This window comes from Camelus bactrianus, chromosome 8 (assembly GCF_048773025.1).
Source record: "Camelus bactrianus isolate YW-2024 breed Bactrian camel chromosome 8, ASM4877302v1, whole genome shotgun sequence".
NCBI classification, from domain to species: domain Eukaryota; kingdom Metazoa; phylum Chordata; class Mammalia; order Artiodactyla; family Camelidae; genus Camelus; species Camelus bactrianus.
In genome coordinates, this window is record NC_133546.1 from 47,829,184 (window position 1) to 47,854,458 (window position 25,275).

Below are 25,275 nucleotides of genomic sequence, written 5' to 3' on the forward strand. Positions count from 1 at the left end.
TTATGTTCAGGGAGAAAAACCAATATTTTCACATTTACAGTTGCTTTTAATACCTTATTCATGGTGTAAAATGACATTTGCTTTGCACAAATTTTTAATAATTTTCAAATATTGAGCACTTTTTAATAAGAGTGCTCTGCTGATAGCAAGTGCCCAGCCTAAGGCTGGTAGGAAACTGCTTCATCTGAACTATCTCAGATGTAATGAAGTATGAAACATGGTCCCCCTATCAAGTGGGTTGTTGCCAAGCTGTGAACTGCTTTGAACATCTGGGCAGAGTTTGGTTTTATCCTTTTGTTAGTGAAGAGTTGATGAGGGTATAAAATGATCATATAGAACAGTATTTCCAGAAGATTTGTGCAGCAGCATCATGAGTAAGTTGAAGGGAAACTGGTAGTTTCTGTAGAGACCATCAGAGGTGCATGAAAAATGTTGAGAGGGGACCACACGGGTGTCTGGTCTGATCAGCTGCTCTCTTTCCTTTTCCTCCTCAATATTCAGGAAATTAGCACTAAGACCATCTAGAGCCTCAGGCTGCAGAAGCCTGCAGTTTCCCCAGCTACTAAAAGGAAGAATGATAATCAAATTTTCAGAAATAGTTCTCAAAGCAAAATTAATTTTAGCTAACAGCAGACAGAAAAATAATTGTTAGGGTCAGAGTGGAAAGAGGAGGAAAACAAAATGCAAACCTTCCAAAGAAGCTCTGTGCTGTAGTTTTCTCTGTTTATTTCTAGAAAACGCCCTGGGCACTCCGTTCTTGTTTTCTGGTCTGTGTCCTTGATCTCTCCTCTACCTCACTCCTACCTAGTTTAACATCTAAACTTCTGTAAAACTGGAAAACCTGTTTAAAATTCTTATTTCAGAAAGAGCTTTCTTTTCTCCAACTTGAACAATTTGGAGAGCAATTCGGGGAAAACGGTAGCAGGGGCCATCACACCAGGTTGTGTCACGGGGGCTGGAGTGTTGGGTTCCTGCTTAGATGATACCACATGTGGAGAGTCTGCAGGGATCCTTTTGGGGGGGGGGGGAGATGATGGAGACAGCACAGTCCTCACCAATGGAAGGTTAACTGTTTTGACTATTTCTCACCTCAGTGTGTCCAGGCTCATCTTTGTGAGACACATGGGTGGTGTCCTTGCGGTGGCTAACATCAGAGGAGGTGGCGAATATGGAGAGACATGGCATAAAGGTGAGGTGTTTTCTCTGCAGACAAACATGGCGCAGGCAAAGCAGTGTTTGAAAGAGCCAAGGGTGTTAAGAGCAGAAAGGCATTTTGGCGAGACAGATGAAAAATAAGGGTGCTTGCAGACACGCTGCAGGCACCGCTCCCCCTTTAAATTTTAACAACTGTCTTTTCACATCTTTCTTTCCTTTGCAGTCTCTTTTAATGAAGTACATAGTTTTCAGAAGCATCCCCTATAGACTGTAATCCATTTTTTTCCAGCAATGTATGGGGTACATTTTTGTCTATCACTGTCAGAAGTGAGTCTGGGGGATACTTTTCGTTTTTATTACGTCTCCTGTTAGCCAAACAATGCTTAACAGCAGGAGCCAGGCTATCTCAAGACAGACTGCAAAAACAAGTCATTTTCACTTGAAAGAAAAGAGCAGTCCTAATGGAGCTTTCCTGTTCCCAGTTTGGGCATCTTTGTGCTCGTTTTCTCTGACCTTCCCAACATTGCTGAGAAATGGCCTCCTCCGAGCATTGCTCCTGGGACTCTATCCTGTGCAGGTTTTATTAAACACGAGAACTCAGCCATTTTTCTTTTCTGTTTTTTAATGATTCAGTGCCTGTTCTCTGGCCTCCTGAAGCATGTATTCTAGTTGATTGAGGAAATTGCTTCTGTACTCAACTTTATTCCCCAGATTATCATTCTTTTAAAAATACTATGACAATTGTTATTTTTAAAGCCCTCTCTTCCTTTTCTTCATATATGGAGCACACCCCCTCTCCTAGGCTTTTGTGTATCTGTAAGTCTTCACTTACCTTATTCCTTTGTTTGGGGGAAGACGAGGTGGGAAGCACCGTCACTGCCTGCTTCTCCCCTCTCACCATCAGCTGTCACGTACAGACGTTCGGTCTGCCGGGACAAGGTGGCCCCCAGTGCTTGGGCGCGGCCAGCAGCACCAGGTGAGAGGGCTCTTCTCTGCCTTCCTGAGGCCAAAGGCTCTGGTTTCCTGCATCAAAAATCAGCAAAGATGAGGATAGATCAGTAAAGAGATTTTTCGTGAGTACTTGTTAGGAGTCAGGATGTGGGAAAGGCCCAGGCCTCCCAAGGGCTGACATCAGACAGCAAGCTGTTTGAGCATCTTAGCAAGGATGAGTGTCCCTACTTAACACACAGGCTCCCCCAGTCTCCCAGCCATTGTTGGGCCCCCTGCTGCCAGGTGTCATCTGCAAACACTGTCAATTGTCATTGTATTTGAAACAGCATAAAATTCATTGTGTAATTTTAACTTGGATCTGATATTAAAGTTTAACTACACTCTAATTAAAATCATACTCTGGAACTGATACTAAGAGATGACTAGTACAAAGAAAATTAAAATCTCTGCATACCACGTGTTTGATTTACATCCCAAATCCACATGCTAAGTCTCAACCCCTTGACTCACCAGATTTCCTAATTTGAAAAATATATATCTGCATAGACTCCAGACCCTGTGGCCTTCTCTTCAAAGAACCTGGGGTCTTAGCCATAAAATTCCTCTGGCTATAAGGTGTCCACCATGCTCTGATGGGTAAGAGTCTTGGTCAACTCTTTCTCATCTCTATATTAATTATAACCAAGTTATTATCTAAAAGCCTTTGGGAGTTTGCAGCTTGACTGAGGCTAAAAGTTGGTTACCTGTGTTTAAACTGACCATAAATTTTCTAATTTAGGCAGCAAAGGGGCCTGAAATGGACCTTTTCCAGTTAGACCATAGCATAGTGAACATTGATAAATCTAGATTCCACTCTGTTAATTGAGTTTAAAATTTAATGCTCTTTAAAAAACATAGTCATATACCCAAAATGATATTATTCCTGGAAACTAAGTAATCCTAGCTATTCTAATTCACTGATAATTTCTTATTAAAAATCTCAATAACATTTGTTTTGCTATAAAAAAATTTCCTTAGTAGCACTACTTCGTCTTTAATTGAATTTCTACAAAAGGGGTTAATCTCAACTATCTAATTAGATCTGTGTCTGCTTTTTGTTCATTTCATAAGCAGCTGTTTCAGACATCCGTTCCTTTGAGGGCATGACTGACTTTGGGCCTTTACTTTTAGATATGCCAAGACCTTACAAATGCTCCTCTCTTTAAGTAGTTCTTTGTTTGGCTCTATACGCTAGAGTGACTTCTGGATCTGAAAGCCCAGATTCTTTGGGGAGACGTTTGAGATCCTCTGCACTCAAGACTGGAGAAACTGTAATGGGCTGCTCTGTGTAGCATCACCTCCCCATCTACTTAAGTTCTTTAAATAAGTAACCAAGGGCAAAGCCGGAGAGCTTAGTTCTCATAATCACTTCCCTACGTCAAACTCTGGAAAAGCAGAGGGGTGACAAGTGCATCTCTGCGCAGAGCGTATTCATCCTCCCAGGGAGGGGTCCGCGCACTCAGCCCCATCCTGGACTCAAGGAGGACTGACTTCTGCTCCAGAGCTTGTTTCAGTTTTGAGTTCAGCTCCTCCCAAAACACAGGTTCTTTTTGATTACATGCTTTCACACTCTCATTGTTCTCTGACACCGTAACAGATTTCTCTCTTCCCTTTGGGGCATTTGCTTGTATGTTCTAAGAGTTTCTAGAAAAATACAAATCCACCATATGGATTAGCAGTTGTGGTACTGATGATGAATTTCTACAGTGCATAACAAAACTGGGGCATTTTTCTAAATGCAGTGTCAGCCCATTGTGTTTAAGTTGATCAATATTTGAAACTGGGGGTTATAGCTCAGTGGTAGAGCACGTGCTTGGCATGCACAGGGTCCTGGGTTCAATCCCCAGTAACTCTGTTAACGGGGGAGAAAAAAACAGTTGAAACTATGTCCCCTTAAGTTTTGTTTTTTTTTTTTTTTAATGTTAATTAACTGTCTTGCTTTGGCATGTTGTAGGTGGTATCCTGGCCAACAAACAAAACTGCTTTGATGACTTTCAGTGTGCTGCTGAATATCTTATCAAGGAAGGTTACACGTCTCCCAAGAGGCTGACTATTAACGGAGGTTCAAATGGAGGCCTCTTAGTAGGTGAGAACTGGATTTATTGATCTTACTAGTTAACTCTTGGGGTTTTCAGATACTCAGTTTACTTTGGCTCATGTATGGGAACAGTGGTACAAAGAAAGCAAAACCCATCTGCATTTGGGCATCTAATAAATGACATCTAAAGACACACAGCAGAACCCACATTATACCAGCTCAACTCATCATAGCCTGAAAAGCTGTCCCTCCTCCGAGCTCTTCCAAGCTGGACCAGTTCTCACCTTTCCTCCCTGGGGTGGGACCCCTCTCCCCACAAACTGGATCCACAGGTTTCTAGGGTTCAGTCAACATAAGACTGAGCCTGATAATGCCAATCTGACTATGTTACCCAGAACTTGTAAGCTGTGATCATCATGAAACATTTGTAATACTCGCACTATGTGATTCTCTGTGATGCTAAATGCTGTGAGTTGCGGAGAGGTAGGTCATGAAAGAAAATGAGGTGCATACAAAGACTGATCCACAGCTTAATACTAATGAAACAGCTTACAGTAATAGCTCACACTTGCTGAAACCTCGTGTGCCAGGCCCAGTGCTGAACCCTTGACATGCAGGCAGCCTGGGAGTTGGGGATGGTATTATCCCCATTTTACAGAGGGGGATACTGGGGCACTAAGAAGTTGAGTAGCTTATCTAGTGTGATGGCAATGCTGGGGTCAGTGCTTAGGCTGTGGCTTTAGAATCTGCTCTTTTAACCTCTGTGTGGCACTGCCTAATTTTTGGTAGTTAAATTTTACTGTGCTTTTTGTCTCTCAACAGCACTTACATTGTAATGAACGTTGATGGTGGGCCTGAACTTTCCTTGGTGGGGTCCTACATCCAATGTCATGAGGATATGAGGGGCCATTGTACAAACATAGATTAGCACAAACAAACTCAACCTAAAATACACATGATTGACAATTTTCAGTTTTCAATCCACTGTTAGGGGATAATGACACATTCAGTCAGTTTCCTCGTCTTTGAAATATCCAGACTCGTCAAAACCTGAATGCCTGTCCTCACTTTTTATCCCAATAGAAAATTTTCCCATGGAGGTAAAATATATATGTCCAAAATAATTTAAATTTTGAAAGGGTAGAGATGGCAAAGTAGAAAGCCCCTGAGCTTGCCTTCTCCCACAGGCACACGAAAATTACACCCGTTTACAGAACAGCTATATATGAGAACCACCTAAAGACAAACAGAAAAGGTTTTCCATAACTAATGATATAAAGGAACCACAGTGAGGCCAGTAGGGAGGGGCAGACACATGGACCTACCACATCCAGTAAGTGACCCACAAACGGGAGGAGAGTGACAATTGCAGAGGTCCTCCCTAAGGAGACAGGGGTTCAAGACCCACATTGGGCTCTCCAGCCCCAAATTCCTACACTGGGAAGATAAGCCCCAAAACATTTGGCTCTGAAGGCCACTGGGGCTTACTTTCAGGAGAGCAGGAAGGCTGTGGGAAACAGACACTCCACTCTTAAAAGTCCCAGCACAGAGGCAGTAATTTGGGCAAAAATTTGAAAGGAGCCTGGTCAGACCAGACCCACTTGCTAATCTTCGAGAGCATCCCAGAGTCAGGGGGCAACTTTGGGGACACAGATGCTGGTGGCAGCCATTTTGGAGTCCTCCCTCTGGCTCTTAGCACTCCACCCACCAGCAGACTGGCATGAGCCATGCCACAACAGAAGGGCCCTACATGCATCTCTGGAGCATGTAACTCTGGTCACATGGGAGTCTGTTTCTGGGCCCCATAGGACACCACCTACATAAGGCTACTTCTCCAAGATCAGAAAACATAACCAGCCCACCTGATACATAAGAATAAACACACAGCATTAGGCAAAACGAGAAGGACAAAGGAATGTGTTCCAAACTAAGGAGCAAGACAAAACCCCAAGAGAACAACAAAGCAACATGGAGATAAGTGATCTATCCAAGCAGGAGTTGAAAGTAATGATCATAAAGATGTTCAGCAAACTTGGGAGAAGAATGAATCTTTACAAAGAGTTATAAAGAAGAGCCAAACTGAGTACAATAACTGAAAAAATACACTAGAGAGTCAGAGGAATGGATCAGAGAACTGGAGGACAGTAGTGGAAATCACCCAAGCTGAAGAGAAAAAAGAATTTTAAAAAAATGAGGATTTAAGAGACCTGAGACAATCACACAGGCTGACATTTGCATTATAGGGGTCCAAGAAGGAAAATGGAGAGAGAAAAGGGCAGGGAACTTCCCTAACCAGGGGAAGGGAAAGACATCCAGATTGCAGAACCACAGAAAGTCCCAAACAAAATAAAATCAAAGAAATCCACACCAAGACACATTGTAATTAAAATGGTCAAAGTTAAAGGTAAAGAGAGCAGCAAGAGAAAAACAACTAGTTACTTACAAGGGAACGCTATAAGACTGTCAGCTGACTTTTCAGCAGAAACTAGCAGTCCAGAGGGAGTGGCACAATACAAAGTGATGAAAGGGAAAACTCTACAACCAGGAATAGGCACATAGCATGTGAGAGACTCACTTCACGACATAAGGCATATAGTTGGGTCTTGTTCTATTATCCATTCAGCCAGTCTGCTTTTGATTGGAACATTTAGTCTATTTATATTTAAATTAATTGTTGCTACGTGTGAACTTACTGCTATTTTAAAAATTGTTCTCTGGTCGTTTTTGTTCTCTTCTTTTTTGCTCTCTTCCTTTGTGATATGATGACGACCTTTAGTGTTATGTTTGGATTACTTTCTTTTTTGCTTGTTATCTGCTGTAGGGTTTTGTTCCTGGTTATCATGAGGCTCTATATTTGTGATGACTTTAAGTTGATGATCTCAAATTTGAACACTTTCTGACAACCCTGGATTTACTAATGTTTTGACATCATATTTTACAACTTTTTGCTTTGTGTATATAATTTAACTACTGTTGTGGATATAGATGATTTTACTACTTTGTCTTTTACCTTTCTTATTAGCTTTGTAAGTGGTTGATCTACCATCTTTACTGTATATTTGCCTTTACCAATGAGATTTTTCCTTTTATAATTTTCATATATCTAGGTGTGGTCTTCATTCAACCCCCCCATTTAAAGAGGTCCCTTTAACATTTCTTCTAGAGCCAGTTTAATGGTCCTGAACTCTTTTAGCTTTTGCTCATCTGTACAACTCTTGACCTCTCTTTCAAATATGAATGACAGACTCCACAATAGTAGTTTAGTAAGTTCATACCTATCAACAATTAATTTAAATATAAATAGACTATATGTTCCACTCAAAAGACAGATTGGCTGAATGGATAATAAAACAAGACCCAACTGTATGCCTTATATAGTGAAGTGAGTCTCTTACATGCTATATGCCTAAAATTTTGGATTTGAATAGATCCAAAATTACTCTACAGATTGAGAGTAAAGGAATTAAAAAAACAGTATTCTAGAAATGAATGAAGCTGGAGTAATAACCCTCCCAGACTTCAGACAATATTACAGCATTACAGTAATCAAAACAGCATGGTATTGGCATAAAAACAGACATAGATCAATGGAACAGAATAGAGTGCCTAGAAATAAACCCAAAGACCTATGGTCAATTAATCTTTGACAAAAGAGGCAAGAATATACAATGGAGAAAAGACAGTCTCTTCAGCTAGTGGTGTTGGGAAAACTGGACAGCAGCATGTAAATCAGTGAAGTTAGAACACTCCCTCACTCCATACACAAAAATCAACTCAAAATGGCTTAAAGACTTAAACATAAGACAAGACACTATAAATCTCCTAGAAGAAAACATAGTCTGAACATTCTCAAACATAAATCTTAGTTAGCAGTGTTCTCCTAGAGGAGACTACCCAGGCAATGGAAATAAGAGCAAAAATAAACAAATGGGACCTAGTTAAACTCATAAGCTTTTGCACAGCAAAGGAAACCATAAGCAAAACAAAATGACAATCTACAGAATGGGAGAAAATATTTGCAAATGATGCAACTGACAAAGGCTTAATTTCCAGAATATATAAACAGCTCATACAACTTAAAAAAGTCCAATCCAAAAAAGGGCAGAACTAAACAAGCATTTCTCCAGTGACGACACACAAATGGCCAATAGACATACGAAAAAAATCTCAATATCACTAATTATCAGAGAAATGCAAGTCAAAACTGCAATAAGGTATCACCTCACACCAGTCAGAATAGCCATCATTCCAAAGTCCACAAATGATAAATGCTGGTGCGGGTGTGGAGAAAAAGGAACCCCCCTACACTGTTGGTGGGAATGTATTTGGTGCAACCATTATGGAAGGCAGTATGGCGATTCCTCAAAAAACTAAAAATAGACTTACCATATGATCCAGCAATCCCACTTCTGGGCATATATCCAGAGGGAACTCTAATGCAAAAAGATACATGCACCCCAGTGTTCAAAGCAGCAGTATCCCAGTCATCTGTCAGTGGACATACAGGTTGCTTCCACGTCTTAGCTATTGTATAAAGAAGTTGTGGTGTATTTATACAATGGAATACTTACTCTGCCATTAAGAAGAAGAAAATAATGCCATTTACAGCAACATGGATGGACCTAGAGATCGTCATTCTAAGTGAAGTAAGCCAGAAAGAGAAAGAAAAATACCACATGATATCACTCATATGTAGAGTCTAAAAATAAAAAAGAGGACACTGTGAACTCACCTAACAAAACAGACTCTCAGACTTAGTAAACAATCTTATGGTTACCGGGGAAAAGGGGGGAAGGGAAAAATTTGGGAGTTTTATATTTATGAATGTTAGCCACTGTATATAAAAACTTTTTTTTAGGTTTTTTTTTGCTAGAGATTAATTCATTAATTTTTTTGTTTTATTTATTTTATTTGCGGGAGGTAATTAGGTTTACTTATTTATTTATTTTTGACAGAGATACCAGGAATTGAACCTAGTATAAAAGTAGATTTTCTTTAAAAAGTTTCTTTTGTATAGCATAGGGAACTATACTCAATATCTTGTAATAACCTTTAATGGAAAAAAATATGAAATGAATATAAGTACATATATGCAAGACTGGGACATTGTGCTGTACACCAGAAATTGATACATTTTAATTGACTACTTCAATTAAAAAAAATAAAAATTTTAAAAAGTATTCTATGCAAGTGGAAAACAAAAAGAAAGCTGGGGTAGCAATGCTCATATCAGACAAAAACAGATTTAAAACAAAGATTGTAACAAAAGACAAAGGGCATTACATCTGATTAAAGGGATCAATACAAGAAGAGGATATAACATTCATATTTATGTACCTAGCATAGGAGCATCTAAACATATGAGACAAACATTAACAAAGGGACAAATTGAGAGTAAAACAATAATAGAGGACTTTAATACTCCACTTGCATCAATGGATAGATATTCCAGACAGAAAATTATTAAGGAAATACTGGCTTTAAATGGTACATTAGACCAGATGGACTTAATTAGTAGATAGATTTAGAACATTCCATCCAAAACCAGCAGAATACATATTCTTTTCAAGTGCATCTGGAACATTCTCCAGGATAAATTATATGTTAGGCCACAAAACTCATATGAATAAATCTAAGACTGAAATCACATCACACATCTTTTCCAACCACAACAATATGAAATTAGACATCAACTACAAGGGAAAAAAACTGTAAAAAAAACAAACAAACAACAAAAAAATGTCTGGAGGCTAAACACAATACTACTAAACAACCAGTGAGCCACTGAGAAATCAAAGAGAAAATTTTAAAATACCTGGAGACAAGTGAAAACGGAAAGGCATTGATCTAAAATCAATGGAATGCAGCCAGAGCAGTTCTAAGAAGTTTATAATGATAAAAGCCTGACTGAGGAAACAAGAAAAATCTCAATCTAACTTAACACCTAAAGGAAGTAAAATAATAAAGATCAGACCAAAAATAAAGACTGAAAAACAACAGAAAAGATTAAAAGAGCTGGCTCTTTGAGAAGATAAACAAAATTGATAAACCTTTTACCAGACCTATCAAGAAAAACAGAGAGAGTCCAAATCAAATCAGAAATGAAAGAAGAAGTTACAACCAAGACCATAGAAATGCAAAGGATTTTAAGAGATTACTATAAATAATTAGGTATACCCCAATAAAATAGTCTAGAGAAATGGATAAATTCCTAGAAACTTACAATCTCCCAAGACTCAATCAGGAAGAAATAGAAAATATAAACAGAACAATTACCAATAGTAAAGTTGAATCGGTAAAAAAAAATTTTTTTAAATCCCAACAATCTTGTAATAACCTTTAATGAAAATGAATATATGTATGTATATGCATGACTGGGACATTGTGCTGTACACCAGAAATTGACATATTGTAACTGATGGTACTTTTTAAAAAATTAATTTTAAACAATAAAATAAAAATCCCAACAAACAAAAGTCCAGGACCAGGTATCTTCATGGTTGAATTCTCCTAAACATTTAGAGAAAAATTGACACGTATCCTCAAACTGTTCTGAAAAATTTAAGAGGAAGGAATGCTTCTGAACTCTTTCTGTGGGGCCAGCATCACTGTGATATGAAAACAAGATAAAGACACCACAGAAAAAATTACAGGCCAGTATCACTGATGAACATAGATGCAAAAATCTTCAAAGTATTAGCAAACCAAATTCAACAATACATTAAAAGGATCATACACTATGATCAAGTGAGATTTATCCCAGGGATATAAGGATGGTTCAGTATCTGTAAATCAATGTGATACACCACATTCAAATTGAAGAATAAAAATCATATCTCAATAGATGCAGAAAAAGCTTTTGAAAAAATTCAACATCTATTTGTGATAAAAACTCTCAGCGAAGTGGGCATAGAGGGAACATACTTCAACATAATGAAGTCTGTATATGACAAACCCACAGCCAACATCACACTCAGTGGTAAAATACTGAAAGCATTTCCTCTAAGATGAGGAACAAAACAAGGATGCCCACTCTCACCACTTCTGTTTAACATCGTATTGGAAGTCCTAGCCACAGCAAAGACATAAATCCAAATCGGAAACAAAGAAGTAGAACTGTCACTGTTTGTAGACAGCATGTATATATAGAATATCTATATTTACATTCTATATTTCTATATATAGAAAATCCTAAAGATGCCACCAAAGAATAAAGATTTCAGTAAAATTGCAGGATACAAAGTTAATGTAGAAATCAGTTGCATTTCTATACATTAACAACAGACTATCAGAAAGATAAATTAAGAAAGCAATCCCATTTTAAAATTGCATCAAAAATAAAGTACCTAGAAATAAATCTAACCAAAGAGGTTAAAGACCTGTACACTGAAAACTATATGCCACTGATGAAAGAAACTGAAGATGACACAAATTGAAAGATATAATGCTTATGGATTGGAAGAATATTGTTAAAATGACCATACTACCCAAGGCAATGTGCAGAGTCAATGCAATCAAAATACCAATGGCATTTTTCACAGAACTATAGCAAATAATTCTAAAATTTGTGTGGAAAATGCGGAAGACCCCTAATAGCCAACACAATCTTGAGAAAAAACAAAGCTGGAGGTACCATGCTACTTGATTTCAAACCATACTACAAACTGCAGTAATCAACAAAACAGTATGGTGCTGGCACAAAAACAGACACGTGGATCAGTGGAACAGAACAGAGCTCCCAAAAGTAAACACATACATGCATGGTCAGTTAATCTATAACAAAGAAGCAAGAATATAGAATAAGGAAAAGAGCCTCTTCAGTAAATGGTGTTGGGAAAACTGGACAGCTATACACAAAAGCATCAAACTGGACTGCTTTCTCACATTATATATGAAAGCAAGCTAAAGAGATTTAAATATAAACTGAAACCATAAAACTAGAAGAAAGCATAGGCAGTATGGTCTTTGACACTGGTCTTAGCAGTATATTTTTGGATATGTCTCCTCAGGCAAGAGAAACAAAAATAAACAAATGGGACTATAATAACCTAAAAAGCTTTATGCACAGTGAAGAAAACTATCAACCAAATGAAAAGGCAACCTACTGAACTTGAGAAGGTATTTGCAAACACTGTATCTTAGAAGGGGTTAATATCTAAAATATCTAAAGAACCCATACAACTCAACATCAAAAAAGCAACCCAGTTTACAACTGGGCAGAGGACTGGAATAGACATTTTTCTAAAAACACGCAGATGGCCATCAGACAGGCGAAAAGATGCTCAACATCACTAATAGTCAAGGAAAGGAAAATCAGAATCACAGACACCATCTCACACCTGTCAGTGTGGCTGTTATCAAAAGGACAACAAACATGTTGACAAGGATATGGATCAAAAGGAACCCTCATGCACTGTTGGTGGGAATGTAAACTGGTGTAGCCACTATGGAAAACAGTATGTAGTTTCCTCAAAAAATTAGAACTACTATATGATTCAGCAGTTCCACTGCTGGATATTTTTTTCAAAGAAATCAAAACCACTAATTCAAAAAGATACATGCACTCCTGTGTTCATTAAAGCATTATTCACAATAGCCAAGATACAAAAGCGACCAAATGTTCACTGTGTCCATTGATAAATTAATGGATAAAGATTTGGTGTGTGTGTATGTGTGAGTATTACAGACACAGGGTGGAATATTCTCTTTTAAATTGGGGGTTCCCATATCCCCCTCCTCAGGTTTAGTAATTGGACAGAACTCAGGAACATACTTCTCTTATGTTTACTGGCTCATTATAAAGGACAGAACTCAGGAACAGTCAGATGGAAGAGATGCATAGGATAAGATATATAATGCTTCCCCATTGAGATTCCCTCAGGTGTGCTGGAAGGAGGCAGGAAAGCTTGCGGGCTGTTGGGCAGGTAATTTCTAATGGTTTCATTCTGTGCTCTCAGAAGAAAGGCAACCAGGGTTCTGAAAGCACTTAAGTTTTATTTTGTTCTGTTTTGGTTTTGTTTACGTAGATGTTTAATGAGGAACCACTTTCTCCCTTTTCTATCTTGGTTTTTAGCTGCTTGTGCAAATCAGCGTCCTGACCTCTTTGGTTGTGTTATTGCCCAAGTGGGTGTAATGGACATGCTGAAGTTCCATAAATATACCATTGGTCACGCCTGGACCACCGATTACGGGTGCTCGGACAGCAAACAGCACTTTGAATGGCTCATCAGGTAAGGTTCCCCTATTGACACATCTTTATTTCTAACAGTTTGATATCAGAATACTGAACCTAGTTAAAAGCATAAGTGTTTGACACTCTGTGCCCTTCAGTGTCTGCTATTTATATGTAATTTACTGCAGAAGTAGGGTACCTGTCTGTCTTCCATATTTTGATCCGATCTTTAACAAAAAACAAACTACAAAGATGTGATAGGCAGAATTCTAAAAGGTACCCCTCTTCCCCAGCAAGATTCCTGAGACTCCTCATTCTTCAGTCAACCACTAATCTAGGTACTGCTTTGAAATGACATTGCAGATGAAATTAAGGTTACTGATCAGCTGACTTTAGAATAAGGAGATTATCCTGGGTTATCCTAGTGGCGCCAGTCTAATGACATAAACCTTTAAAGGCAGAGCACTTTCTCTGGCTGGAGTCAGGGAACGTGGCAGAAAGGGAGGTCAGAGAGATTGGGAGCATGGGAAGGGCTCATCCTGGCAGTGCTGCTCTCGAAGGTGGAGGAAGGGGGCCTTCAGGACCTAAGAACACTCACCAATAGCCATCAAAGAAATGGGGACCTCAGTCCTACTGCCACATGGAACTGAATTCTGCCAACAGCCCAAATGAATCTGGAAACCAGTTTTTTTTCTAAAATGCCCCAGTAAGAACCCAGCTAGACGCCTTGATTCCATCGTGTAGAGACCCAGGGCCAGAGAAGCCAGTTGAGCCAACCCAGACTTCTGACTTACAGAACTGTGAGACGAGAAACCTCTGTGTTCTTAAATGCTGCTAAATTTGTGGTTACTGCAACAATCCAAAACTAATTTTTAAAAAAGGTGTCATTATAACTTACATGTATTTTCTAAATGAAGAAATAAGGAAGTAAAGAAGAACATAAGCAAGTACAGTTAGACTTAAACTTCGTGCTCTCAGTATAACCGCGTGTGATGTGAAACTACAGGTTGCGTTCATTGAAGTACTCACATCCCTCAACTACTTGGGTGGTTTTAACACTGAGAAAATGGCAGGCATTGAGATTCTCAAGACTGTGAGCTACACTCCTTTTTGGCTCATCACTCTTTACTTCCCACAAGGAGGGGTTTTGGATTCTCATCAGCAGTATTTCAGAAGTGCCCTTGGAATAGCACGAGAAGCCTGTCTTCTCTGTCGCCTAAAAATTTTCCAATAACTTGTTTCTCAAGTCACGTTTTTCTTTCATTTTACATGCTAGCTCTTTAGAGACTGAATTTTTTTTTAATTGAATACTTTTTAAAACTACTAAATTCTGTTCTATAGAGGGAGGGAAAGTTTACTTTGAAAGCTACTACTTTTAAATTACGCAAATAGCCTCATTGACACATACGGGAAAAAGCTGAATATTTGAAGAAGGTACAGTTCGAATTAACGTAGAGAAAATACACACTTGAAGGGATAAGTCCCATGTACAGTCAGTTGAAAATACTGAGTTAATTGTATATTGAAGGCAACAAAATATTCGATGGAACCTAATAACCTCTAAAATTAAAGCAAAAGGAGAACATTCTAAAATTTTTTGCTCTCAAGCTGTCTGTGATACTATTTGACTTCCGTTTTCCAACCCAGAACTCACAGGACTACTTCCTCTTACCTGCTGTGGAGGGTTCAATTCGGTAGATTAAAGGGTCTATCCTCCACCCCCCAAAAAGGTCTAGATTTCCAAATTTATGAATGGCTGGGATAAATCAAGCCTGAAAGTTTTTTTTCCTGCAGAACTTCTCAGAATCTGTAACGTATAAATGTGGCACATGCATGTTGAAGCAGGGAGAGGTATTAGTAAACAGAACTTTCCAAACTTGTTTTTCCCATAGGACTAGCCTTTAGCTAGAGGGCTGGGGTGGACCCAAAAATGCTATGAAATGAGATCAGAAAACAGATCCGTTGCCACCCTCGTCTTATCAAGTGGGAGATTAACCCCAGAAGGGTTTAGTCTTGGCTTGGTTAACTGAGCAGAAATGTTACTGGTTTTGACTATTTGCCCTCCAAAATAAAACTCTACTAAAACTGTTTATTATATTCATTAATACTGAATGCTTTGAAAAAACATGACATCCATGTTGAGTGAAATGTAAAGAAAATACATCCAGGGATTTCTTTCACTTTACTTATTACCAATCACTGTTTAATTTGACTATCCTAAGGTTCTTAAAAACTGTTTTTGTTAACTGGAAACTTAACCTTGTGCTTCAGAAGGTGCCTTAAAGGTGCCTCCTCTGCTAACTTTCTCACCTTCGGCTAAAGTCGGTTTCTGTCTGCTGGACTGTGAGCCCGCAGGGGGGCAGCAGCCTGCCCCAGGTTCCCCGAGTTTCAGACAGGAAGTTAGTACCACAGAAGACCCAGGTTCTTTGTAGGACTGCCAAGCCAAGCCTGGAATAAAGATTATTTATAGATACTAAACAGGCAGAAAGCTGCTGTCCACTGGATTTCAAGTTCTTCGGCAAAAGAAAGGCTTGCACCTATTATATGCACAATCAGGGGTTTAAAAGGACAGTCAGCAGGATGGGGTAGGGAATTAAGAGGTGCAAACCACTATGTATAAAATACCCTACAAGGATATGGTGTAAAACACAGGGAATAGAGCCAGTATTTTACAATAACTCTAAATGGAGTATGATCTATAAAACCACAGAATCACTATGTTCTGTACCTGAAACTAATATAATATTGTCAATCCACTATACGTCAATTTTAAAAGCTTTTTTCATGTAAAAACAGAAGGACAATCAGTCCACTTTGTAGCAATTAAGTCAGTCTGAAGAATACGAGAACAGTCAACTCAAGGCAGCCAGTGTGCATGTAGTTGGGGTTATTTCAGCAGCCCTGTGAGTTTGTCTCTTACACAGTCATTCAGAGTGGGACTCACATAAATGACACAGCTCCCAACAGCCCTGGCCAGTCCGGGCCCCGACAGTGATGCAGGTGAAGGTGGGCCCGTAAACCACACAGCCCTGTGCCCACCAGCCCCCTTGATTATGCTACTGGACACACAGCTCTGCTGTTTACATCCGGCCTCAGGCAAGTGCCTTTGCCTTTCAGATACTCTCCATTGCACAATGTGAAGTTACCAGAGGCCGACGACACCCAGTACCCGTCCATGCTTCTGCTCACCGCCGACCACGACGACCGTGTGGTCCCGCTCCACTCCCTGAAGTTCATTGCCACCCTTCAGTACATCGTGGGCCGCAGCCGGAAGCAGAACAACCCCCTGCTCATCCACGTGGACACCAAGGCGGGCCACGGGGCCGGGAAGCCCACGGCCAAAGTGATAGAAGAAGTGTCCGACATGTTCGCGTTCATAGCGCGGTGCCTGAACATCGACTGGATTCAGTAACCGGCTCGGCCCACCCTCCTCCAGCCGCAAGACCTCCAGGGCTTTCACGCCGTTAAAGCCGAGAAACCGCTGGGCACGACGCTTCCCCACACGAACACTTCCTGCCCTCGTGGACTGCAGTCGAACAGAACTGCTGCGGGCATTTTATCTTTTCTAGGCTTCTCCTTTTTAGCAGGCCTTTGGCGTTTCTTTTTCCACCCTGTGCAGGCACATGTTTTAAAAAAGGAAAAAAAAGGCATGTTTGGGTAAATAGCTAAGTGGCAGCCAACACATTGTGGGTATTAGATGGCTGGGTTGAGTCGTGGTCAGGCATCCTTCATCTAAAGCAGCTCAGTGAAATGTGCTTCTATAACCATAACCAGGATATCTTTAAATGAATGTGAGAACTGTTCTCATGAAAAAGACTTCTTTGCAACAATAATAAATGTTATTTAAGAGTGGGAGGCTTTATCTCCAGTTCCTCTGTGTTGAGGGGCAAGCCCAGAGTGCAGGCCTTCTGGGTCACGTCCCTTTCCGGTGGGAATAAGCACTTTGCTTTCCACACAAGTTGGTTTCCAAACAGTGAAGTCAGAGGATGTTCGTGCTGTGAAGAGGGGGGTGCGTCCACACCAGCTCCCTCCTTTGTGGCTGATTAGACATATTAACCGCCTGGTCAGCTGATACTTTCACCCAGGGCTCTTCTGGTTTGGATGCCCCCTAAAAATCAATGGACCTGAAACTTCAGATTTTTCACCTATTTGTCTCTCAGTTTGGTGACAGAGTATTCCTGAAATCAGAGTGCCTAGGATATAAAACTAAGAGACCATGTGAGTGAACTCTCCAAACTTACCTTCCAGTCAGGAATTTCAGCATTTGCCAAGCTGTTCTTCCCCTCCACAAACCACTGCCTGGGTGTAGAAATAGTCATGCTTTAAAAACAGTTTTGGTGTCTCCCTTGCCTTAAATCCTTCAGAAGAGGATATATCATTGCTCAAACTATTGTCCATTTAAAAAAATTAAAGCATGTATTTTAACAGCTCATGAAATACTGTTCCTCTGGGCAACAGTTTGGGGAATGCCAATCTAATTTATGAGAAGAAAACAGTTTCTTTGTCTTTCTTCATCAGATATCACAAAAATAATTACTATTTTGTATAAAGTAGTTTAACCTTAAAAAAAATTGTTTAAAAGGTTTCTTCATTACTCTGATAGCTTGTTCTTTTCTAGGTAATTAAGTGCTATTATCCAAATCATCCATATTTGTGCTTTTCTTTAGATCTCTACCTCTCAAACTGTGGTCTAAAATCAGACACACTATTTTTTATCAAGCGTATCACTATATAAAAGCACAAACATGGTTTGGCTTTTCTCGAGTCATGTTTTCAATTGCTGTTGGTTTAAATAAGCACTGTATCTAATGCAATTGTCATCAGACATAGGGTTCATTATAAGCCCCCTCCCCAACCCCCAGAGAAAAGTGAGCCAGTAGCTAGCAGAGTGCTTACAGAGGCTGACATCACCACCATCTGCCCAGAGAGGTGCTAACACTAACTGCCGTGTAACTGCTGACCAGCAGGGCAGAAAAAGAAATGTATTTGCACAGACAGTCGAAAGGCAGCCCCTATGCTAGATGGGCTGGGTCATTCAAGGTGCAAGCAGCTGAGTTGTACCCATTCAGTCCAGAGCATTTTCATGTTTGCACAGAATCCAGCCATACCTTCCCCCTGAGGTCTCCCACTTAACAGCAGGAAGTGGAAGCACTGTGTATAGAGTCTAGGCTTCCAGGGAAGTCAGTCAGGCCCGGGTTCTGATCCCAACTCTGTAACCTAGTACCTGGTGACCATGAGGAATAAACAATACACTTAGAAGTGCCTAGTGTATAACTGGCCTCCAACTGTGAGTTCTCTTTCCCAAGCTAATTTTCTTTTCTATTTTTTAGACACCATTACTGTGGTATGATTCCTGTACCGTAAACTACATGCATTTCAGATGTACAATTTGATGAATTTTGATAGATATATACACCTGTGAAATCACCGCCATGATCAAGCATTTCTATCACTCCCCAAGAGGTACAAGTTTCGAACTCCTGATATATCCCTTCCCATCTCCTTTACCCCCTGGTTACCGTAAGTTTGTTCTCTGTGTCCAAGCTCATGTTCATATCTAGATTTTAGCTGGACAGCTGAGCCCACAGACTGAAGGTAGCTTTTTTAACCCTAAACATTGGATGACTTGGGGGTCCTCCCCAGATCTCTTCCCTATCGAAGCCACCCTCCGTCCTGGGCTCTGCCCGTCTGCTGTCTTACGTTGCTTTATGGTGTTTTAAGAAAAAAGCTGCGTACGTTGCCCAGGTGGTTGAACTGCCTTGTTACAGGGCTTTGCTGAACACGCCACAGAGCATTTGCTACCTTAGTAAGATAACGTCACATGTATGATGTTTAATGTGTACACGTCTGGAATATTGTAAAATTTTTAAATTAGTCATGTTTCCTCATACTCCCACTAAAGCTCAGGCAGTTACACACAGATGATGCTGCTAGTATGAAAGGTTGAATTTCAGCTGAGAAAGCCTGTCACCAGTCTCTCCGTATTTACCAGATAAGTTTACCCGCCTCAGGGAGTTCCCCAGGGCAGACCACATAGCCAGTGCCCAGAGGGGCTACAAAGCCTCAAAGATGAGTTAAGGCCAAGCTGGAAAGCTGTGAGGGGGGCTGTGAAAAAGCCACGGTCAGACTCTAAGGAGTAGTCAGGCAGGCCAGTGGGATGAGGGCTGAGGCCAATGAATAAGGAACATTTAGCCGTATTTGCATCTATTCATGCTCTAGGGGCTGGGAGTGCAACGAGAAAAAGTCCTGCCCTGATGGAGTTGGCACTCCAGGGGGAGGAGACAGATGATGAACGCTGCTCAGTCCCCTGTGTTCTGATCACTCTGTGTGTGTGGATATGTTTGTCCTCATGCAGCCTTATCAACCATGTGCTATCCTCACCCCCATCTGCAAAGGCCCAAGCTCCCCAGCCAGGAAGTAAGCAGGCGGGGCAGTAACCCTGATAGCTGGACCCTCGACACTGCTCTCTTACCCACTAGTCTAGTAAGAAGATAAAAGCAAGAAGGTTCAAGATGGTGACGTAGGAGGGTCCTGAACTCACTCCTTCCATGGACACACCTGACAGCTGCATACAGAACAACATCCTGAGACAGAGCCACAAACCAGACAGCAGCTCCTACACCTCAGGTGAATGAGAGGAAAGCCACGTCAGACTGGGTAGGAGAGGCTGAGACACTGGCCATACGCCCCAGCCCTGGCCAGGCCACCGCAGTCAGGAGGGAACCCACAACCCCCAGCTGCTCCCTGACGAGCGAAAGGTTTGGACCCCATGTGAAGCACCCCAACTTTTAGAAGACTTGTATCTAAAAGACAAACGTCTAAAACATTTATCTTTGAAAGTCAACAAGGCTTGCGTGCATGAGACCCACAGTCTACAGTGAAGGAGAAACTTTGTTTCGTTTTGTGCTCTCTGGTCACATTTATAATTTGAAAAACAAAATTCTAATATAGAAAATTTTGGGGTTTTTTTTTTAGACCTACTCTCTTAGCAACTTTCAGATATACAATACAGTATTAACCAACTACAGTCACCATGCTGTACGTTATATCCCCATGACTTATTTATAATTGGAAGTTTGCACCTTTTGACCACCTCCACCCATTTTGCCCAGCCAGAGACAGTTCTTAAAGGGCTCACGTGGACTCAGCTGGCTTCCCCCTGCAGGCCCAGTGGAGAGGCAGCCACCAGCAAAGCGCCTGGTCTTTCTGTGAAAGACACCTGTGTGCTTACCTTAAAGCTGTGGCCTGAGGGGCAGGACTCTAATTTAACACACATCTAGAAGCCTACTGGAATACTCTCCAAAGACCACAGAGCTGGTGGGGCCATCTTCACACTCTCCCCTCTGCCTGGCTCCAGGTCACCATTATGGTGACCTTGTGCACACATATGGTGCCCTGGTTTTCGTGGCTGCCACCCAGGGGACACCCCTTGATCACCTGGCTCTAGTGGCCAGTAGGTGCCATAGGACTGTAGCAAATAAAGAACAGTTCTCATCTGGCTCCCCACCCCAGGGCACAGCACAGAGACAGCACAATGAAATGCACCCCAAGACTTTCTGTGAATGAGGTCTGTTTCCGCAGCGTCTATTGCCTGGGGGGCAAGCTTTTAGTCAAACACACCTAAGGGCCCACTGTAATCCTCTCCAGAGATCAGGAAGGCCAGTGGGTGTCGTCACCATCTCCCTCCGTCCTGCCCCAGCTCACCAGTGTCTCCAGGAAAGGAGACTGTCCACGTCTGCTGCCCCGACTTTTGTGGCAGTGCCACATCCCTGACCCTGGTGGCCCCCAGGGCTTGTGTTCATGGGACTTGTGTTCATATGTTAATGAGACAGCAAACAAAGGAACAGTTCTTAACTGGCTATTACCTCAGGGCTCAGTGCAGAGAGACGAGACAGAAATGCCCATCTCCCAGTCTGGCCTTAAAAGAGCTATATTTGCACACTTGAAAAGCTGCTGCCTAAGGGTCTGGCTTCCAACCAGCCTGAATCTAGGTGCTAACTGAGATCTTCCCCTTTGGGACCCTGAGAGATCTTTGCACACCCTCAACTCCCAGAAGCCACTAAGAATACAGTCAGCTGTAAATCATGAAGGTTTGAGACAACCAAGAGCTAGAGGAAGGTCAAACAATAAGGTTCATCTCCTACATAAGGTCCCTTCTTCAAGACTGGGAGAGGTGGCTGTTTTAGCTAATGCATAGAAAAACAGAATGTCAAGGAAAATGAAGGAACAAAGGAATATGTTCCAAACAAAAGAACAAGGTATTCAACTGGAAACTTCAAGAGGGAACCACAGCGTGATGGTAGGAGGGGCGTGCTCACAATATAATTGGGCCCCATACCTGCCCCCCCCAGGTGGGCAACCCACAAGCTGAAGAATGATTAAGTCGCAGAAGCCCTCCCACAGGAATAAGAGTTCTAAGTCCCATGTCAGGCTCTCCAGCCCAGGGTTCCAGCACTAGGAGGAGGAGGAGACCCCAGGACATCTGGTTTTGAAGACCAGTGGGGCTGGACTCCAAGAGCCCCACTGGACTCAGGGAAACAGACTTCACTCTCTTGGGAAGTGTACACAGAATCTCGCATGTGCCAAGTCCAAGGGCAGAGGCAGTGATTTCACAGGAACCTGGGCCAGACCTGCCTGCTAGTTTTGGAAGGTCTCCTGAGGAGGTAGGGGACGGCTGCGGCTCACCCAGGGGACGTAAAAGCTGGTGGTGGACATTCTGGGAGTATTCATCTACATGAGCTTTCCTGGAGGCTGACATCTTGATTGGATCGTTAGCACCAAGACCTAGCCCCACCCAACAGCCTGTAGGGAAGCCTCAGGCCGAACAACATACTGGGTGGGAACACAGCCCCATCTGTCAGCAGACTTCCTGAGCCAAAGGCCTCTAGACACAGCCCTACCCACCAGAGGTCCAGGACCAAGCTTTACCCAGCAGTGGCAGACACTGACTCCTCCTGCCAGAAAACCTGCATAAGCCTCTAGTCCAGCCTCATCCACCAGGGGCCAGATACCAGAAATAAGAAAACAATAATCCTGAAGCCTGTGGAAGGAATCCACAAAGGCCAGACTCTACACTGGGACCAGCTGGACCCTGGCCCTTGGGTGACAAGAGAGGAGTGTACTGCTGGGATGCATAGGACATCTCCCACAGAAGACCACTTCTTCAAGGTTCAGAAACATAACCTACCTAAAACATAATCTACCTAAAAATACAAATAGAAATATGAGGTGGCAGAAGAATATCTTCCAGGCCAAGGCACAAGATAAAATCCCAGAAGAAGAAATAAGTGATGAGGAGATAGGCAGTTTATCCAAGAAACAGTTCAGATAACTCAAGAGGAGTATAGATGCTCAAAGCAAAGTTTTTAGCAAAGAGGTGGAAAATATAAAGAATACCCAAACAGAGTTGAATAAAATTACTAAAATGAACAGTACACTAGAAGGAATCAACAGACTAAATGAGGCAGAAGAACAGATCAGAAAGCTAGAAGACAGACTAGTGGAAATCAGTACTGCAGAACAGAAAAAAGAATGAGAAGAAATGAGGATAGTTTAAGAGAACCCTGGGACAACATGAAGCACACTAATACTCGCATTATAGGGGTCCCAGAAAGAAAGGACCTGAGAACATTTTTGGAGAGATAGTAACTGAAATCTTCAACTTGGGAAAGGAAACAGCCACCCAAATCCAGGAAGCACAGAGTTCCACACAGGATCAACCCAAAGAGGAACACACCAAGGCACACAGTCATCAAATGGACAAAAATTAAGGATAAGGAGAAAATATTAAAATTAGCAAGAGAAAAGCAACAAATAATATATAAGGGGACTCCCGTAAGGTTATCAGCTGATTTTTCAGCAGAAACTCTACAGGCCAGAAGAGAGTGGCATGATATATTCAAAGTGATGAAAGGGAAAAGCTTACAACCAAGAATACTATATCCAGCAAGGCTCTCATTCAGAATTGATGAAGAAATCAAAAGCTTCACAGATGAACAAAAGCTGAAAGAATTCAGCACAACCAAACCAGCTTTACAAAAAATGTTAAACAAGCTTCTCATCATCAAACCATAAGGAAAGAGAACATAAAGAAGAAAGAGAAAAAAGACTGCAAAAACAAACCCAAAATAATTAACAAAATGGCAATAAGAACATATGTGTCAATAATTACCTTAAATGTAAATGCACTGAACACTCCAACCAAAAGACTGACTGGCCAAATGGATACAAAAACAAGACTCATATCTGCTGTCTACAAGAGACCCACTTCAGAGCTAGAGACACATGCAGCCTAAAGGAGATAGACAAAGATATTCCATTCAAATGGAAACCAAAAGAAAGCTGTAGTAGCAATACTTATATCAGACAAAATAGATTTTAAAATAAAGACTATGCCCACTCTCAGAACTTCTATTCAACATAGTCTTGGAAGTCCTAGCCACAGCAATCAGGCAAGAAAAAGAGACAAAAGGAATCCAAATTGGAAGAAAAGAGGTAAATTGTCACTACATGTGGATGACATGATACTATATATAGAAAACCCTAAAAGCTCCACATGAAAACTACTGGACCTGATAAAAGAATTCAGCAAGGTAGCAGGATACAAGATTAACATACAGAAATCTGTTGCCTTTCTTTAACAACAAAATAGCAGGAAAAGAAACTAAAGAAACAATCCCTTTTAAAATCACATCCAAAACAATAAAATTCTCAGGAATAAATCTGACCACAGAGGTGAAAGACTTATACATGGAGAACTACAAAACACTGGCTAAGGAAATAAAAGATGGTTTAAAGAAATGGAAAGATATCCCATGCTCTTGGATTGGAAAAATCAGTATTGTTAAAATGGCCATACTGCCCAAGACAATCTACAGATTTAAGGAGAAGCCCATCAAATTACCTATGACATATTTCATAGGACTAGAACAAATAATCCTAAAATTTATATGGAATCACAAAAGACCCAGAATTGCCAAAGCAATACTGAAGGAAAAAGATGATGCTGGAGGACTAACCCTCCGAGATTTCAGACAATACTACAGAGCTACAGTAATCAAAACAGCATGGTATTGGAATAAAAACAGATATATGGATCAACAGAACAGAATAGAGAGCCCAGAAATAAACCCACAGACCTACAGTCAATTAATCTGTGACAAAGGAGGCAATATACAAGTCTCGTCAACAAGTGGTGTTGGGAAAACTAGACAGCAGCATGTACATCAGTGAAGTTAAAACACTTCCTTACACTATGCACAAAAATAAACTCAAAATGGCTTATAAAAACTTAAATATAAGATGACACAATAAACCTAGAAGAAAACATAGGCAAGATATTATCTGACATAATCTTAGCAATGTTCTCCTAGGGCAGTCTACCCAAGCAATAGAAATAAAAACAAAAATTAACAAATAGGACCTAATTAAACTTACAAGCTTTTGCACAGCAAAGGAAACCATAAGCAAAACAACAACCTACGGAATGGGAGAAAATATTTGCAAAAGATGAGACTGACAAGAGCTTATATATATAAACAGCTCATACAACTTAATAAGAAAAAAATGATCCAATCCAAAAATGTGCAGAAGACCTAAACAAGCAATTCTCCAATAAAGACATACAATGGCCAACAGGCACATGAAAAAAATGCTCAGTATTGCTGATTATCAGAGAAATGCAAATCAAAACTATAATGAGTTATCACCTCACACCAGGCAGAATGGCCATCATTAAAAAGTCCACAAATGATAAATGCTGAAGAGGGAGTGGCAAAAAGGGAACCGTCCTACAATGTTGGCAGAAATGTAGTTTGTTGCCATTATGGAAGACTGTTGGGATTCCTCAAAAAAACTAAAAATAGATCCAACAATTCTACTCCTGGGTATATATCCAGAGGGAACTCTAATTCAAAAATGC

At 40.9% G+C, this 25,275-nt stretch overlaps 2 protein-coding genes and 1 non-coding gene across 4 annotated transcripts in view; 2 read left to right on the plus strand and 1 right to left on the minus strand.

The window, feature by feature from the left end:
* The window catches only part of PREP (prolyl endopeptidase), a 117,302-nt gene extending 100,092 nt beyond the window's left edge, over positions 1 to 17,210 (plus strand). The window contains exons 12-15 of one of the 2 annotated variants that reach the window (XM_074368571.1): positions 1,095 to 1,189; positions 4,100 to 4,231; positions 13,257 to 13,413; positions 16,473 to 17,210. In XM_074368571.1, coding sequence (XP_074224672.1) covers positions 1,095 to 1,189; positions 4,100 to 4,231; positions 13,257 to 13,413; positions 16,473 to 16,767 — 679 coding nt within the window. In that variant the 3' untranslated portion in view covers positions 16,768 to 17,210. Of the gene's footprint in view, positions 1 to 1,094; positions 1,270 to 1,986; positions 2,233 to 4,099; positions 4,232 to 13,256; positions 13,414 to 16,472 lie in introns of those variants that run through there. The other variant, XM_074368572.1, reaches the window with a different exon arrangement.
* Positions 1,988 to 25,275, minus strand: part of LOC123619803 (uncharacterized) — a 132,974-nt gene continuing 109,686 nt past the window's right edge. Inside the window, exon 4 of the mRNA XM_074368576.1 lies at positions 1,988 to 2,178. The gene's annotated coding sequence lies outside the window, so the exon portion shown is untranslated. The remainder of the gene's footprint in view (positions 2,179 to 25,275) is intronic.
* On the plus strand, positions 3,929 to 4,000 carry TRNAA-GGC (transfer RNA alanine (anticodon GGC)). The gene has a single exon. It is a non-coding gene; the product is annotated as a tRNA-Ala (tRNA).